Source organism: Crocuta crocuta, unplaced genomic scaffold (assembly GCF_008692635.1).
Source record: "Crocuta crocuta isolate KB4526 unplaced genomic scaffold, BGI_CrCroc_1.0 scaffold81, whole genome shotgun sequence".
Taxonomy (NCBI): Eukaryota; Metazoa; Chordata; class Mammalia; order Carnivora; family Hyaenidae; genus Crocuta; species Crocuta crocuta.
Window position 1 is genome coordinate 1,192,634 of NW_027527808.1, and position 15,542 is coordinate 1,208,175.

Below are 15,542 nucleotides of genomic sequence, written 5' to 3' on the forward strand. Positions count from 1 at the left end.
TAATGAGATGGACAGTTTTGATGTGAGAATAAAAAAAGAGGAATTGAAAAAAATTATACAGGATGACCTTGATCTTCTTCATAAAGGAATTAGGCAGGATTTCCTATGGAGAATAAGAATTTGAAAGAATTTGAAATATAAATAAGACTTGAGAAACACAAAGAAATTGCTATTGTTAGGGACGGTAAAGAGGCCAGCAAGAATTGAACAAAGGGATTTATGAGTAGCTTTGAGGTCACTTGTTGCCTAATTAATGAAATTATTTCCTAAAGGAATATATCCTGTGCTTCTGGCCTTATAACACTTTTAGACTTAGATTTCTCATTACAAAGCTTTGATTTGTTAAGAATGGAAAGTAGAAAGGAAAAATAGAAGATTTGAATCAGAGAATAAATTAAGTAATGACACAAATGACTAGATTATGAATTTACAAAAACAACTTTAAAATTTGCCCATTAAAAAAGGAAATATAGGGGCACCTGGGTGGCTTGGTCGGTTAAGCATCCGACTTTCGCTTAGGTCATGATCTTGAGGTTTGTGGGTTCGAGCCTCGTGTCGGGCTCTGTGCTGACTGCCAGCTCGGAGCCTGGAGCCTATTTCAGAGTCTGTGTCTCCCTCTCTCTCTGACCCTCCCCTGCTCATGCTGTCTCTCTCTCTTTCTCCCCCCTAGAAATAAAAATATTTTTAAAAAATAAAAAAGGAAATATATATATGTTTGTCTACATAGATCTCTCTCTCTATATATATACATATATATACATACATATACATATATAAAACCTTGAATGAAGGCATAAGGGTAACAATTATCACATCACTGAGATCAGAGATGAATTCATGAATAGAGAGAAGAAGGAGAAGAATAATCATTAGTATCAATTATTGCAAATTTTCTGAACTTGAGAATTTTTTATACACTCAAAACCAGGGAGAAATTGAAGAACTTTCTTCAATGAGTCAATGGGATAGTATCTCTAATAGTCAAAATCTTATTGTGAAAACCATCCAAAGACATTCTATTCTTTTTCTCATATTGGGCAAAATGCATTCTAGCAATGTTTTTGTAATGAAGAGGTCACTGCCTTGGAATCAGAATTAAAAAAGGTTTGACTTCACCTAGTTAATACATGTTGCCATTTCTCTGTGATATAACTCAGTATGTGAGATTACTTTTTGAAAGTATACTTTTGATAGGATTCTAACCAAACTTCTGAAGTGCAATACCTGCCCTGGTTATACCAAATAATAACTCTAGAGCATGCAATGTCATGACCTGGTACAGTAATTATGCCTTAACAGAGGAAACTTGTGGAATTTTTAACATCGCTTCTATTTATAGACCTGTGGTGTTTTGTTTTTTTTATTTTTATTTCTTTTTTGCTGGTATTTGCTCCAAAGTATGACTAGAATATAGCTCAATTCAAGGAAAAAGGGAATTGAGGCAACATCAAGTTCTGGAACTCTGTTCTGAGCTCAGGACACCTAGTTTGAAGCTTGCTGATTTGTGAGATTAAGAGGTTGCTTTTTGGGAATAAGCTACTAGAATCTTAACCCTGAATTAGATAAGTAAGTAGTATTTTTATACAGGAAAAGAAAAAAAGATGGACAGTACTTAGCATGGAAGTAAAGCAGCTGATACTTCAAGAATATTTTAGTAATGGACAATTTGCTTGCTAAATTCTTTACAAAAGAGTTTCCTTCTATAATCTATAGTATTGATCATATAGCTTCCTTATTACTGTGAGATCAACAGTTCTCAAAATTTGGTCCCTGGACTCCTGCAGGTCTCCCAAACCCTTTTACTGAAAGTCTCGGGATACTTTCAGTAGGTTCACAAGCTCAAACTTATTTTCATAATAATATTTAGGATATTTGCCTTTTTCACTTGGCAGAGATTTGCACGAATGGTGCAAAAGCATGGTGGGAAAAACTGCCAGCACCTTAGCACGAGTCAAGTCAGCAACACCAAACTCGACTAGTAACCCTGGTATTCTTCACCACATGCTCATAGTTAATATTTTTTAAATGCTTGATTTACCTACAGATATACTTGATGAAGCAATAAAAATGTTAATTTTGTCAAATCCTGACCCTCAAATACAGACAGATTCTGTTGAAAATTCTTTGTAATGAAATGGAATGTCACATGAAGCACTTCTGCCAGGAACCAAAGTAGATGGCTGTCTCAAGTCAAGTACTTGGGTGACTACTTCAGTTGAGACCTGAACTAGTTACTTTTCATAAATCACCATTTTTACTTGAAAGAACAACTGACAGGCAAACTGTGATTTTTCAAACTTTGATATTTGGCAGAGATATTCTTGAAAATGAACAAAATGAGCTTGTCACTTCAAGGGACAACTGCGTCTGTTGCCAAAGATTAAATATGAGCTTTCAAACAAAAATTATAATTTTGGAAAACTTATTATCTGCCCCTGTGACCTTGTCAGGTTCCCAATTCATGAAGACTTTTCTGATGAGTTAGGTGGTGTTACCAACAAATGTGATATTGCACAATATAGTACCATTTGGCAATTTTGTATAATCCAGTGAACCAATATCCTCCAAATGACCAATACTTGATATTAAATATATATACATATGCATGTATATATATATATGCATAAGCAAAAGATCCATTTAAAGTGCAAGGTAGACAATAACTTTTAATAAAAAGAGTAAGGAAAGCATATTGATATAATTTTAGGTTCCACATTGCAAAAAAAAAAAAAAATCCACAATCATCTGAAAAGGCTATTAAAACTCTCCTCACATTTCCAAGTAAAAAAATCTGTGTGAGGCCAGATTTTCTTCATATAATTCAACTAAAACAACATATTGAGATAGATTGAATGCAGAAGCAGATATGAGAAACCAGATGTCTTTTATAAAGCCAGACATTTACAAAATTAAACCAGAAAATTACAAAATAAAAAACAATGCCATTCTTGTCACTAGTTGTTTTGTTTTCCTCTTTGGGAAATATATATTTCATTAAAAATATTTATGGAGGGGCGCCTGGGTGGCTTAGTTGGTTAAGCGTCCGACTTTCNTATTTATGGAAACATTTAATGGGTTTATTATTTATATTTTAAGTGAATTAATATTTAAAAAATTTTCAGTTTAATTTCTCATATAGTAAATGTGAGCAAATATAACCACATAAACAAAAGCTCATTGGTGTTCTTAAAAATTTTTGAGAATGTAATGAATATCTGAGTCTAAAATTCTTCAGAAACACTAATGTAGACTAAGCCCTAAGCACACAGTGAACTACTCAGGGGCTTTTAACACACTTTGCATGATTTCATAAAGTAACAATTGAGAAGTTATGTAATTGCATTTGTAATATGGGACAGGAAGAATTTTCCTTCTCTTTTAAACTTAAAAGAGATCATACCATTCATATTAGAGAGAAGACTTCAGTGCTTGCTGATGGCATTCTCTCCATTCTTTCTTCCAAGTCTGTGAGTCTCATTTCATGTGTCCCCATTTACAGGAGTAAAATTAGCATGTTATCCAGTCACCATTTGGCTCATGACTCAATGTCACTATAAAAATCATTTTAGCAGCTTCATAGGCCCAGCTTCTTTTAGGATACACATCTATGTGGAATGCTTCAATTTGTTTAATATAGGAGACGTAAGTATATACTTTTCCTAGCCTCTTGCAATCTATCTAAACCTGTAAACTCTACTATGGTAAAATCTTTTGGTTTATTTTCACAAATAATTTGTAAGTATAATATTTAGAAAGGTAAAGAACATAAACAAGGGACAGACTAACATGAATCATGAATCTCAGTTCAGAAATCCATTATACAAGTGAAGAATTTTTAGGATACCAATGTACTGTTTCTTTTGTTAAAGAGTGAGAAAGTAAGTTTTTTTTAAGAAGGGGGAAAAGAAGGCAAGCTTGTTTCTTAGTCATGAATTTTTATTGGATTTTTAGGTATCAATATTTGTAGATTTATGCTTTATAATTTAATCTAACTTTAAATGGTACATTTAAGTAGTAAAATTTTTTTTTCTCTCTCTCTAATCAGACTGTGAGTATTAAGACAATTGGCTGTTTTGTACAACTGGATGAAAAAAAAAACATTTTATCGTGTTATTATCCAGACTACCATTTTGTGATATCTACAAAATTCTAATTATAGCAACATAAACAGGAAACTCTAGTGAAGGCCACTTTTGGTAAATTTTGCAGGTTTTATTTTATATTTTTGATTACTATACTTTTATAAGGCCAGAATGTATGCTAATCACTATTCTTTTAAACCTCTATCAGCTGCTGACATTTATTAGACTTTTTTTAACTTTTATCATTTATCAGTGAGTATCCATCAGACATAATTGTTTGGCAATAGCTTCCCCAAAATGTCAAAAAAAAAAAATACAAGTCATTATACAGTGGTGTATTCAATGTAAAAAACATTTCCGGTCTCTGATAGTCATAGCACTAAATTGAAGAGCTGTGTCTAAATGTTTAACAAAAAGAAAAAATAACATAGCTACCATGCATGTAAAAATAACTCTTTCTGAGCACCTAATGGGAATTCACTAAAAGAAACATAATCATGGAAAGAGAGAGAGAAAAGAGAGTTCACAGCATCTATATATTTTGTTTAAAAATGTATTCTTCCTTCATTCATGTATTTATATGTATGCTACTTGTCAGCTATATTTCCTTTTACTGAATAATATGTCTATTGTCCAGAGAAAGAAAATAAAAACAAAATACTGCTTTTATGATCACACTTATTATAATAATAATTATGATGGCTACCATAATTGAATGTCCAGTACTTAGCATATCAACCTACTAAATATGTTTCATAAGTGCATAAGGAGAGGAGAAGTTTATACGAATAAACTGTTCTCACAATCATTAGTGTCTTTCAATCCAATTGAAAAGCATATATGCGCATTTTACAGGTGAGCATAATATACATTTACATATGTCATAACCCTGTTTCTTATTTCATGTTCATGTTACTTAAGAGAATACATGTGAAAATTCAAGTTAAGTTGTTGGTTCTCCTCTTTATAAATAGGTATACTGCCAGAATCTTTTAACATTCCCAGATATACAAATCACTACACAGTATGCATTCTTTTAATTCATATCTTCTCATGGAAAATGTCACCACTTTTTTCTGTCTCATCCTTGACATTTCAGGTCTCCTTAAAATTACTATTAGCAAAGTGGGTTAGAAACTAAACCCCCAGAGGCATATGTATTGTGACAGTCTACATAGAAAAGTGATAATGGCAAAAAAAGAACTTTTATTGCAAAATACAGTGCTTTCTACACCAAACCCATACACCTGTGTTAAGTCATAGTTCTGTGAATTATTTAGCAGTCACTTACTATTTCTGGGATTTATTTTCTTCATCTGAAGATGAGGATATTTTTGCATACTTCATAGCATTGTTATCAGATGAGATATAATACCAGTTGTGTGTTTTTTAAAAAAGCCATAAAGAGACTAACATGAAAGATAGTAACAGTGATTGTGGGACAAGTTTATTCCTGTAACTTCACCTTTCCTTAAACTTTTATGAGGTAACATTTATTAGGCTGATATGTATGTCCAATTCAAAATCATCAAAGTAACATAGAACCTAGATACTGTATTGGTCAATTGGTGATAGTGTAGATAATAAAAATATCTTTACAACTAAATACACTAAATTACTCCAAGGTCAAAATCTTTACCCAAATTCCTAACTTAGTCGTAGACAGGCAATCTGGTAAAGCAAAAAAAGTAAACTGGGACTTTGTAGACCTTCATTCCAGAACTTAACTAACTGTTAAGTGAAGATGGGCAGACCATAGAACTCTTTGGTCCCAGATTATTTATGTGTAAAAATTTCTGGATTTTTAGGATTTTATAATTTAGTATAAACAGGAAAGAGGGAGGTTTTCTGTGGCTACTGATGAAAGATGTAATATAATTTTTCTTCATTGTTTAGTTCTATGCAACATACTTTTATCTAGCACTGACTTTGTACAAAGGACTCTACTAGGAATTGTATGTAATTAAAACATTAAAATGTAGTTCCTGTCTTGTCAGAACTTGTGATATATCTACAAGAGGTAACCACAATGCTACTTAGAATTTAAGTGCCTTGTATAGGCTCAAATCAAGGCCAGTTGGAGTGCCGGCTGAAAAGACAGGGGAAAGAAGACAGAGAGAAGATGGCATTTGGCTGAATTTTGAGGGCTAAATCCACTTCACTGAGATTTGTTACAGGAAGGCATTCCAGGTGGAATAACAGACTTGAGCAATATAGCAGCAGAAAAGCTCTGGAGAAATACTGTACACTAACCTGCAGCATACAAAGTATGAGAGCTAGTGGCTGAAGTTAAAGCAACAAAAGTGGGTTCTTTCCAGATTATGGAAAAACTCAGCAATAATCCAAGGAAGAGCTTTTCCTGTGTTTTACATAAAGTAAATATAAGTGACATCAAATAAAAATCAATATGACCTGTCCATTGGTTAGACATGGATATCAAGTGAGAGCAATAAGCAAAAGTATGTTCCAACATAGTGTATTGGTGAGGCCAGTTTACTCTATTTGTGATTTGTTGTTGTCTTATTTTGCCTTATTGAATTTGAAGTGCTTGTGCAAAACCAGGTGAAAATACCTGTATAGTAGGAAGTTGGCCTTGTGTGTGAGGAGCCTGGAAAAGATGGATACTTTTGCATTATCCATAGTGAAGAATTAGAAGCCTCAGGATTAGATGAGGTATTCAAGTTAGAAAGAAAAGAAGAAAAAAAGGTCAAGGACTGACCTAAGTTCCTATAAAATGTTCCCTAGGAAGAGAAATTTATCAAGAATACAAGTCAAAATAGGATGAAACCAGGATAGTAAAATGACAGTTGTTTTGTTTGTTTGTTTGTTATTTAAATCAGGACCCACCTACCATGTGCCAAACATTGTGTTAAGCTCTTTAGATACATGATACAAATAAATTCTCATAGCCACCTTGAGAGCTAAGTATATTTATCACAATGTATAGATGAAACCTAAGTACAGAAAGATTGAATATAGAATAACAACTAAATGGAAAATCTAAATTCAAATACAGATAGCTATAATAATACTTATGACAATACCTGTAATAATCCTGCCTCTGTAGCTTGCTGTATGTGGTAGGGGACAGTTTCAAGGAGAATGTAACTGCCCATGTCATGTAATGTAGAGAGCTCAAACATGATGGACACTCAAAAAGAAACTTTATAGTTAGTTTCTGTTAATATACATCATTTCAAAGTAATCTCCATAAAACATTCTACATAAAAGCCAATGGAATACAGCAGTTCTAAAGGTTTGTTCAAGGAAAGGTGAGAAAATAAAAGTAACTGAGCCCTTGTGAGAAGTTTAATAAAGGAAAGAGATGGTATTGCAAAGATGTATAAAGATTGAGAAAAGAATATTTGGTTAAATGATTGGCTTAGTTATTTTGTTTTGTTTTTGTTTTATTTTAGTAAGAGGACTTTAACATGCTTACAGACTTAAGGGAGAAATCCAGAGGAGAAAGAAGATTCAAATTATTGAAGAAAAAAAACAAAACAAAACAATGGACAGGGCAAGGTCCTACAGGAGGGGATAAGAAACAGAATCAATAGCATGCCTTAGAAAGAAAGAGGCTAGTTCATCTAGAAAAGAAAGAGTAGTGTTTTACAGAGAAATGAGCTTGAGACAGGAAGAAAGTTAAGAGAACTTGCAGCAGATGTCCTATATTTTCTCAGATAAGGAAGATGCAAAGTCATATCTTAAGGCAGGTGGTATCTGGTTGTGTGGCCTGGAAAGCATTTGGAATCCTTCCCACAGAGAAAGGCATAAGGAGGAGTCAACTAGAGGTGAACCAAAGAATTTCTGCACAACCCAGAGTGTATACTAATAATAGAGTCAAAAATTTCTGATTGAGCCAATTGGCACAATTTTGTGACTTTTTCTGGTAACATTCAGCTACCCAGTTAATGAGATCAGAGAAAGTGCACGATGCTGTTTTCCTAGATGAGGCTTAGGAAGGTCAAGGTGAGAGTAGGTGAAAGGGACTTCTTGATGTCAATAGGAAGTTACATGAAATATTCAGCAGTTGATCCAGACTGGACCTAAAGAAAGCTGAAAAAAAAAAAAAGTTAAAGGAATTAAAGATTTAACCAGTGTGAAGAACAGCTTCATTAAAAGAGGAGAAAAAATGATAGGTGGTATGGCCATGCAGGGAATCTCCATATTCAAAATTTTAGAAATGAGATAGTTTTCTTTAAATATTTATTTATATTTGAGAGAGAGAGAGACAGAGCATGAGCATGAGCATGAGCAGGGGAGAAGTTGAGAGAGACTGAAAAAGAATCTGAAGCAGGATCTAGGCTCTGAGCTGTCAACACAGAGCCCAATGTGAGGCTTAAACCCACAAGCTGTGAGATTATGACCTAAGCTGAAGTCAGATGCTTAACCAACTGAGTCATCCAGGTGCCCCAGAAATGAAATAGTTTTAAGTGATCATTGTTTTTGCATCTTCACTTGAGCCGTCATTAATCATCATGTCACTCAGCTGTCCCATTACTTACTAGAAAATGGAAGACCAGGAGGTCAAGTGATTTTCAAAAGTCATTCCATGACTAAACCCAGGATCTTTTGAGGAGCATTTTGAAATTTTAAATAAAATAATAACCATTAACTAATATCCCCTTAAAAAATAATGGTAGATATAGTGAGTGAATGGAAACTAATGTTGTCCATAATATAGTCACAGTCAGCATGTAGTATACATATATTTCATATTTCAAAAGTGTATTATGTTACTCCTCCCTCTTCCTCTTAAAGAAGAAAAATAGAAATTTTCTCCAGATTGAATGAACAGCTTATCAATATGCTTTGGGGGAACTAAGCCTAAAAGAATGTGCTACTGACTGCCATCCTAAATTAGAGTATAGCTGGCATCAAGTTATTTCAGAGTGCCTGTGTGCATGCCCATGATAATATATGGAGTGCACCATTTTTGCTTCCCCCATATTTCTTATATTTTGAAAATATTCCTTTCTCTTGATTATTGATGTGTTTTTTATCTTAAACTATAGTAAATGTAATTGGAATGTTTAGGAATAGGAAGGAAATTATGTTATTTATGTTGTTCTGTTTGAACAAATTAGTACAACAGAAGTTTATTGTTTCATATCTTACTATCCATTCCTCTTTTGGCCTTTAGGGAAGGACATAAATTTAAACATAGAAAAAATTAAAGATTTACGTTTGGTGGTCTTTTATTAACACACAGCATATTTTATGTGTAGAAAATATTTTTTTTGCAATAAGTCTTTAATTTATTATGTGTACCACAAGTTTGGGAAAACTGACTTTCACTGATTCCTTGTTAAACTTGAAATTTTTATTTTGAAGATTCAGTCAAGAAATATTGTTATTCCTCTCAAGCAGTGACTTAACAAGGGGGATGCCATAAGGGAGCTGTTCCCCTGAACTGGGAGCAGTTATTTGGTCACTGACATGGTTTAGACTTGTTGGTACATGGTAATAATAAAAAGCAAACTGAATTTTGGTCAATTTCATTATTGTTCTTGGACTCTCTAGACAGTATACTTGCATTCTGCTTATTTCTAGGATGGACCACTTCCATTCCACCCCCAACCTTGGTATGCTATTGATCTCAAGTTCTTCTCTCTGGATTAAAGACTGACTAAAGTGGTATTAGAGAAGGAGAATTTTATGATCTAAACCAATACAAGTTATGGTACTCAGGCCAAATCTGGTCTTATTCCTGTTTTTGCAAATACAATTTATTATATGTATTTAACACATTTACTTTGACTACTTTTGCATTATAATCATAAAATTGAGTCGTTGGAATAGAGACCATATAGCCCTCAAAGCCTAGTATATTTACCACCAGGCCTTTATGGAAAGAATTCCCTGACCTTTGATCAATAATTAAAGCATCATTTGCTTTTTGGACATGAAAGCAAGACAATTATTTAACATTCATATTGTAGACCAGTAAGTTAACAAGCATCTTTGTTAAATGTTACCATTGACCAACTTTATATTTACCTATGTTTTTCTTTGTTTTGTAGTCCCTGCTATGTGGATATTTGTTAGCAATGACTGATGTGGAAACTACATATGCAGATTTCATTGCTTCAGGAAGAACAGGTAGAAGAAATGCAATACATGATATCCTGGTTTCCTCTGCAAGTGGCAACAGCAATGAATTAGCCTTGAAATTAGCAGGTCTTGATATCAACAAGACAGGTAAGTTTGACACACATCTATGAACCTGGGATGATTTGTAGCATTTTCCTGCATAGGATTAAAACATGAAAAACCACCTTTGAAAATAATTTAGTAGAGTTGTAAACAATCTTAGGTAAGATAAAAGTCAGGGACTAATCCCTTAATCACTCCTGTTTCATTTTCAGTGACTTCTCTTTATAGGGCTTCCCACCCAAATGCAGAGTCCTTAATCTGATTTTACTAATGCAATCAATAAAGCACATGGGTTTTAAAAAATCCCAATCTCATAAAAACTCTGAAATTTCTATATAAAATATTTAATAAAGTTGGAGCTCCTACCTTTGACAGTATTGGCCACCTATAACATTTCAATAACCATTTCAAAGGAAAAGGATCTCCAGGACCAATTCTTTTGAGAACGGGAGTAAAACAGTTAGTTTTATCAATGTTTTAGATAACAAGGTCTTTCAGTTTTCTTTTCTTAATAGAATGGGTTTGTGGAAAATTTGTCTTATTATTGGGACTTGGCCCTCTTCTTACTCAAGCAATCTAACTTTACCAAAAAATAAAGTAAAACAAGTTTGACATGTCAAAGTACTTCTGAGTATTTAAATGAATCCCAATACTTTCATCCATAGCTTTTGCAAGTATTAAAGCTGAATGTATTTCTCTGACAACTCTTGTGCAAAAATAACCTTTAAAAATTAAAAGAGGAGTTCACAATTAAGGAACCACAATGTTATGTGCATGAAGTCAGTTTCTGACTCATGGTAACTATTCAGTACTTCTTTGCTATTAGAATTTTTATGGCAAAGCTTTCCAGTTATTGGAAAACTGAGTCAGAGTATGTGTTAATGAAACAGCTCAGCAACATTACCCTAAAATACCTAGGGACAGTACTTTATTCAATGGCTAAAGGTCACCAGGTCACAGATTGGTCTTTAAAATTCAGATTGAAAGTAAAACTTTTAACATCACCATCTTGGAATATACAGACCTATGTATATTTTAGGTTTTGTTGTTTCCCTATTATCACTACCAGAAGTTCCTTCTCAAAATAGCTCTTGGAAAGGATTTAGGGAATTGAAATTTGGTGGTATGAGGTAAGTAAAATTTCTTCTGTGGTCTTTGAAATTTGCTAATATATTTTATAAGATTTATATTTTTATTTCTTATTAATGTTCTATTCTAAATAATGTGCATTAATTTTAGCCATGCCTAATATATTCATAGTACAGTTATATTTCTTCTTTTTCTCTTCACTGAAATTGAAACTCAACAGCTTCAAGACCTTTCTTATACAAGAGACTATATTAAATTTGTATACAGCAATTGAAATAATAAATTGATATTTTATATTAACAAATATAATAAAATAATTTTATATTTTTAAACAATTTAAAATAATTCAGATATCTTTATGCTTCCAAATGTCTTCTTTTGTAAATATTTCTATGTGTTAATTGCTATTCTCCAGGCTCCTGAAAATCTTTCTATTTCTTTTTAAATCCTAAAGTCCCAGGCAAAATATAACCAGTAGTAACTTTTTTATTATTCTAAGTACAAGGAACTAAAAATAATAACTGTACAACACTGACGTATAATGAATGACAAAATATCAATAGCTGAGTACCATAAGGGACTTCCTCAGTAACTCATGAGGGTTTCAACTTCTTTTTAATTTATATTCAACAATATTGTTGTCCCATGTTAACCTTGACTTGTCAAAAAGCTTCTACTTAGCCACAGCTCTGTAATTGCAGCATTATGCTAAGAAACCCTGGGAAGTGTCCCCAGATACCCAGAAATCCCAAGCCTCGTGGGAGTCAAGTTCCTCATCTTGTATTTATGCAGTCACTTTCATCCTTAAATATTCTACTGTCTTGCATCTGCCCTAATTTGACTTCATTCCTTCGGTTACTAAGAGCTTTTCCTATTTATCAAGTTCTTGTTGCATGCTAATCTACACATCTCAGATGCAGGCCATCTGCACATCTTGAGAGGCTATTCATTGCTGTAATAATGAAACTAGTTTATGAACATGATATATAATGCCTGGACATACCCTGAGAACCCTTTTAGAACAGAATATATACCATAATATAGATATAGATATAATTTATGTAGAACTGCTTTTAATTTCTAGAAATATGGTGTATGATGAAATGTTTTGTGTATACTTGTTAAGACTAAAAGAGAAATTGCCTTTCAACATTTCTATCTAAAGAATGAAACAGCCCGGGGCGCCTGGGTGGCTTAGTCGGTTGAGCGTCCGACTTTCGCTTAGGTCATGATCTCGCGGTTCGTGGGTTCCGGCCCCGCGTCGGGCTCTGTGCTGACTGCCAGCTCAGAGCCTGGAGCCTGTTTCAGAGTCTGTGTCTCCCTCTCTCTGACCCTCCCCTGCTCACGCTGTCTCTCTCTCTCTCTCTCCTAGAAATAAATAAAAACATTAAAAAAAAAAAAAAAGAATGAAACAGCCCACTTATCTCTATCCATTTGAATTATCATAACAAACATTTAGCAAACATTGATATAATTTATGTTACTGCAAAGTTCAAAAATATTTCGTCCACTAAGCCATATTGGTTGCTTAATGATGAACTAATACATGCAAACATAGGAACCTTTGAATCAAGGATTGCCTACAGCTTGCAAGTATTGAGCTTTAGATAAAGTGACCTAATATGAGAAGAAAACATTATTTAATTTCACTGCCTGCTATGTCACAAGCTAAGACTGCTGCAGAGGATTCAGTTATGAGAGTGGTTTTATTGGCATTGTACATATGCTCCGCAAGGGCAGACCAGAGGCCGTCATAACTATCCAGCAGGGACCGACCAGCTGACTTAACGTCCTTTCATCCTCCACTGTTGCTGTTAATTTAAATTAATTAAATCTCTGAGAAATCAGCTGGGTTATCAACAAGTACTATAAATAATGTAAAATGCAATTTTTAAATATTCTTAAATTAAGACAGGAGTGAAATGGTAACTTGCTTCTCGTTTCTGATTTCTGCCTAAAATCACTTCTGATTTCTGCAGTCTGTGAAACTATTAAGTGCCATTACTTGACCTTGAGATTTTTCTAGCTATTTATCAAAAGCATAGATGATCACTAACAACTGTAAAAATTCAGTTATTATTTTGTTTTTGAGCCATGCTGTCCCAAGTTCATAGCACCAGAATTAGCCAGCCCTTGAAACACTTATGCTTTCTTCATGAGAAATTGATCACCAATAAAATACACTTGTCTCTGTGAGGATTTCAGACTTTTTGAGTATTTTTGAAATTTTCAACATGATATATTGAAGAGTTGGTAAATAGAAGCAATAGTTTTCATTTGCCTTTTCCCTTTTTTCATTGTCTCTTACAGAAGGTGAAGAAGATGCACAACGAAATTCCACAGAACAAAGTGGGGAAGCCCAAGGGGAAACAGCAAAATCTGAAAGCTAACACCCCACTTTGATAACTTCATCAACACCTGACAATGTCTCAAATCTCCAGGCCTGGCTGGAATGCATTTGTTTCCAAGAGTGAAAAGGGGGGGAAAAAAATGGCTGTGCTGCACTGTAGGAATCTGCTCATTGTCATGTTAAAAATGCGGGCAGAGGCTGTGGCTGCAGACAGACTTTTCTCTACCTCTGTCTTTAGCAATGGTTGAAATCATGTGGCTTGTGTTTGGATGTCATTTTTGTATGGATCCTTTCACTTGACCATATGATAAAACGCTTGTAGAGAGTAGCACAGACCTAGATGATGATTCTTCCTGTAGCATCTGGCCCCTCACAATGTCAGAGGATTTAATTGTGTCTAATTGCAAAAGGTTGGTTGAACCCAGAGTTTCATGATCTCTGGCTCAAGTATTCACCCAGTAAAAGAACCATCCAGAAAGCACTGTTTTTAGCATTATGTATCTGTGTGTTCCTGCTGTGTTATTTACACTGTTTTGTATTGTACAATATAGACACTCAGCACTGCCCCCTTCTTTGATTGCTTATGAGAAACAAAAACGATGTACGTTACTGTGAATTTTTATACCACTCATTTTTAAAAGGGCTGCCTTTCTCCTTCTCCACAGTGTGGTGGTGTACACAGGATAGATCACACTTTTTTTTTTTAACTTAATCTTTTCCCTTGATTCACTGTTGATGGATTGATTAAGTCTAACCAATTCATGAAGACCCCTTTGCTTTATTAAACAGGCATTTGAAAATATCCATTAATGTGAATTTTACTTGAATTCAGTCTGTTTGGTGTCTGCACAGACCAGAATTCAATCTGTAAATTTTGTTTTATTTTCAATTGGAGAATTTTTCCCACTAATATACATTTTTAAATCCTTTAATTATGAGGATTTTGGAGAATCAGGATGGTGGGAAAGTGAATACAAGATAATTTTAAGCACAGGAAATATTTTGTTCTTATGGAATCAAATTTCTCAGTGCTGTATGCTACTATTTAAATTTGGAGGACAACTTATCTGCATGAAGCTGTAACAGATGGAAAAAATTATCTTGCAATCATGTGGACACCAATCACAAAAGTAAAGCCCTTGCATTGTGTTTTTCATGTCTTTTTTCAGCCCTAACAGATACAAATGTTATTATGCACTTTTTAATGTTTGTAAACTTTTACTAATAATTAGTGTGAATTGCATTGTGATACAATAATAATTATCATTAGAAGCTAACAAAATCCTCATTAATACTGTTGATAGCCTCTGCTGTGTTTTGACATCATGGTTCTTATATGGAAAGTTTCTGTGAGCTGTATAATCTCTCTGGTCAGTATTATAAAATCACTTATCAATGGTAATAAATAAGGAACCAGTAATATGCCAGTGGCTCATGGATTACTGGACAAACAAGTAACAGGAAGACCCTTTATAATAAAGGCCCCACTTAATTATCCTTGAGGTCTTACATAGAGTCCCATATGAAGTAGGTTAAGCAGAATCTCCACAGATAATCTCCATGGACATAGTGGGAGCTCAGCCCTTCTCTACAGCTGTACTTAAGACTAACTTTATAGTATGATCCAAATGAGTGGGATAAGGACATGGGTATCATTTGCCCTCAATCATATATTACTAGAAAAAAATGTTAATGGGTGAGTCTCTCAGAAAATAGAAGGAAGACTAAATAATAGAGTACTTCATTCTAATCCACTAGGGTCCAAAGTACCCAGTAAAAATTCAAATAAATGCACCTATTAATAATCTTACAAGCAGGAAAAGAGGCTCCTGAGGCTTTTTTTTTTTTTTTTTTGGGAAAATCTC

General features: G+C 33.8%; 1 protein-coding gene across 1 annotated transcript in view; it reads left to right on the plus strand.

The window, feature by feature from the left end:
• The window catches only part of PKIA (cAMP-dependent protein kinase inhibitor alpha), a 94,551-nt gene extending 79,450 nt beyond the window's left edge, over positions 1–15,101 (plus strand). Inside the window, exons 3-4 of the mRNA XM_077774245.1 lie at positions 10,106–10,283; positions 13,638–15,101. Coding sequence (XP_077630371.1) covers positions 10,133–10,283; positions 13,638–13,717 — 231 coding nt within the window. The 5' untranslated portion in view covers positions 10,106–10,132 and the 3' untranslated portion in view covers positions 13,718–15,101. The remainder of the gene's footprint in view (positions 1–10,105; positions 10,284–13,637) is intronic.
• The last annotated feature ends 441 nt before the right edge of the window (positions 15,102–15,542 follow it).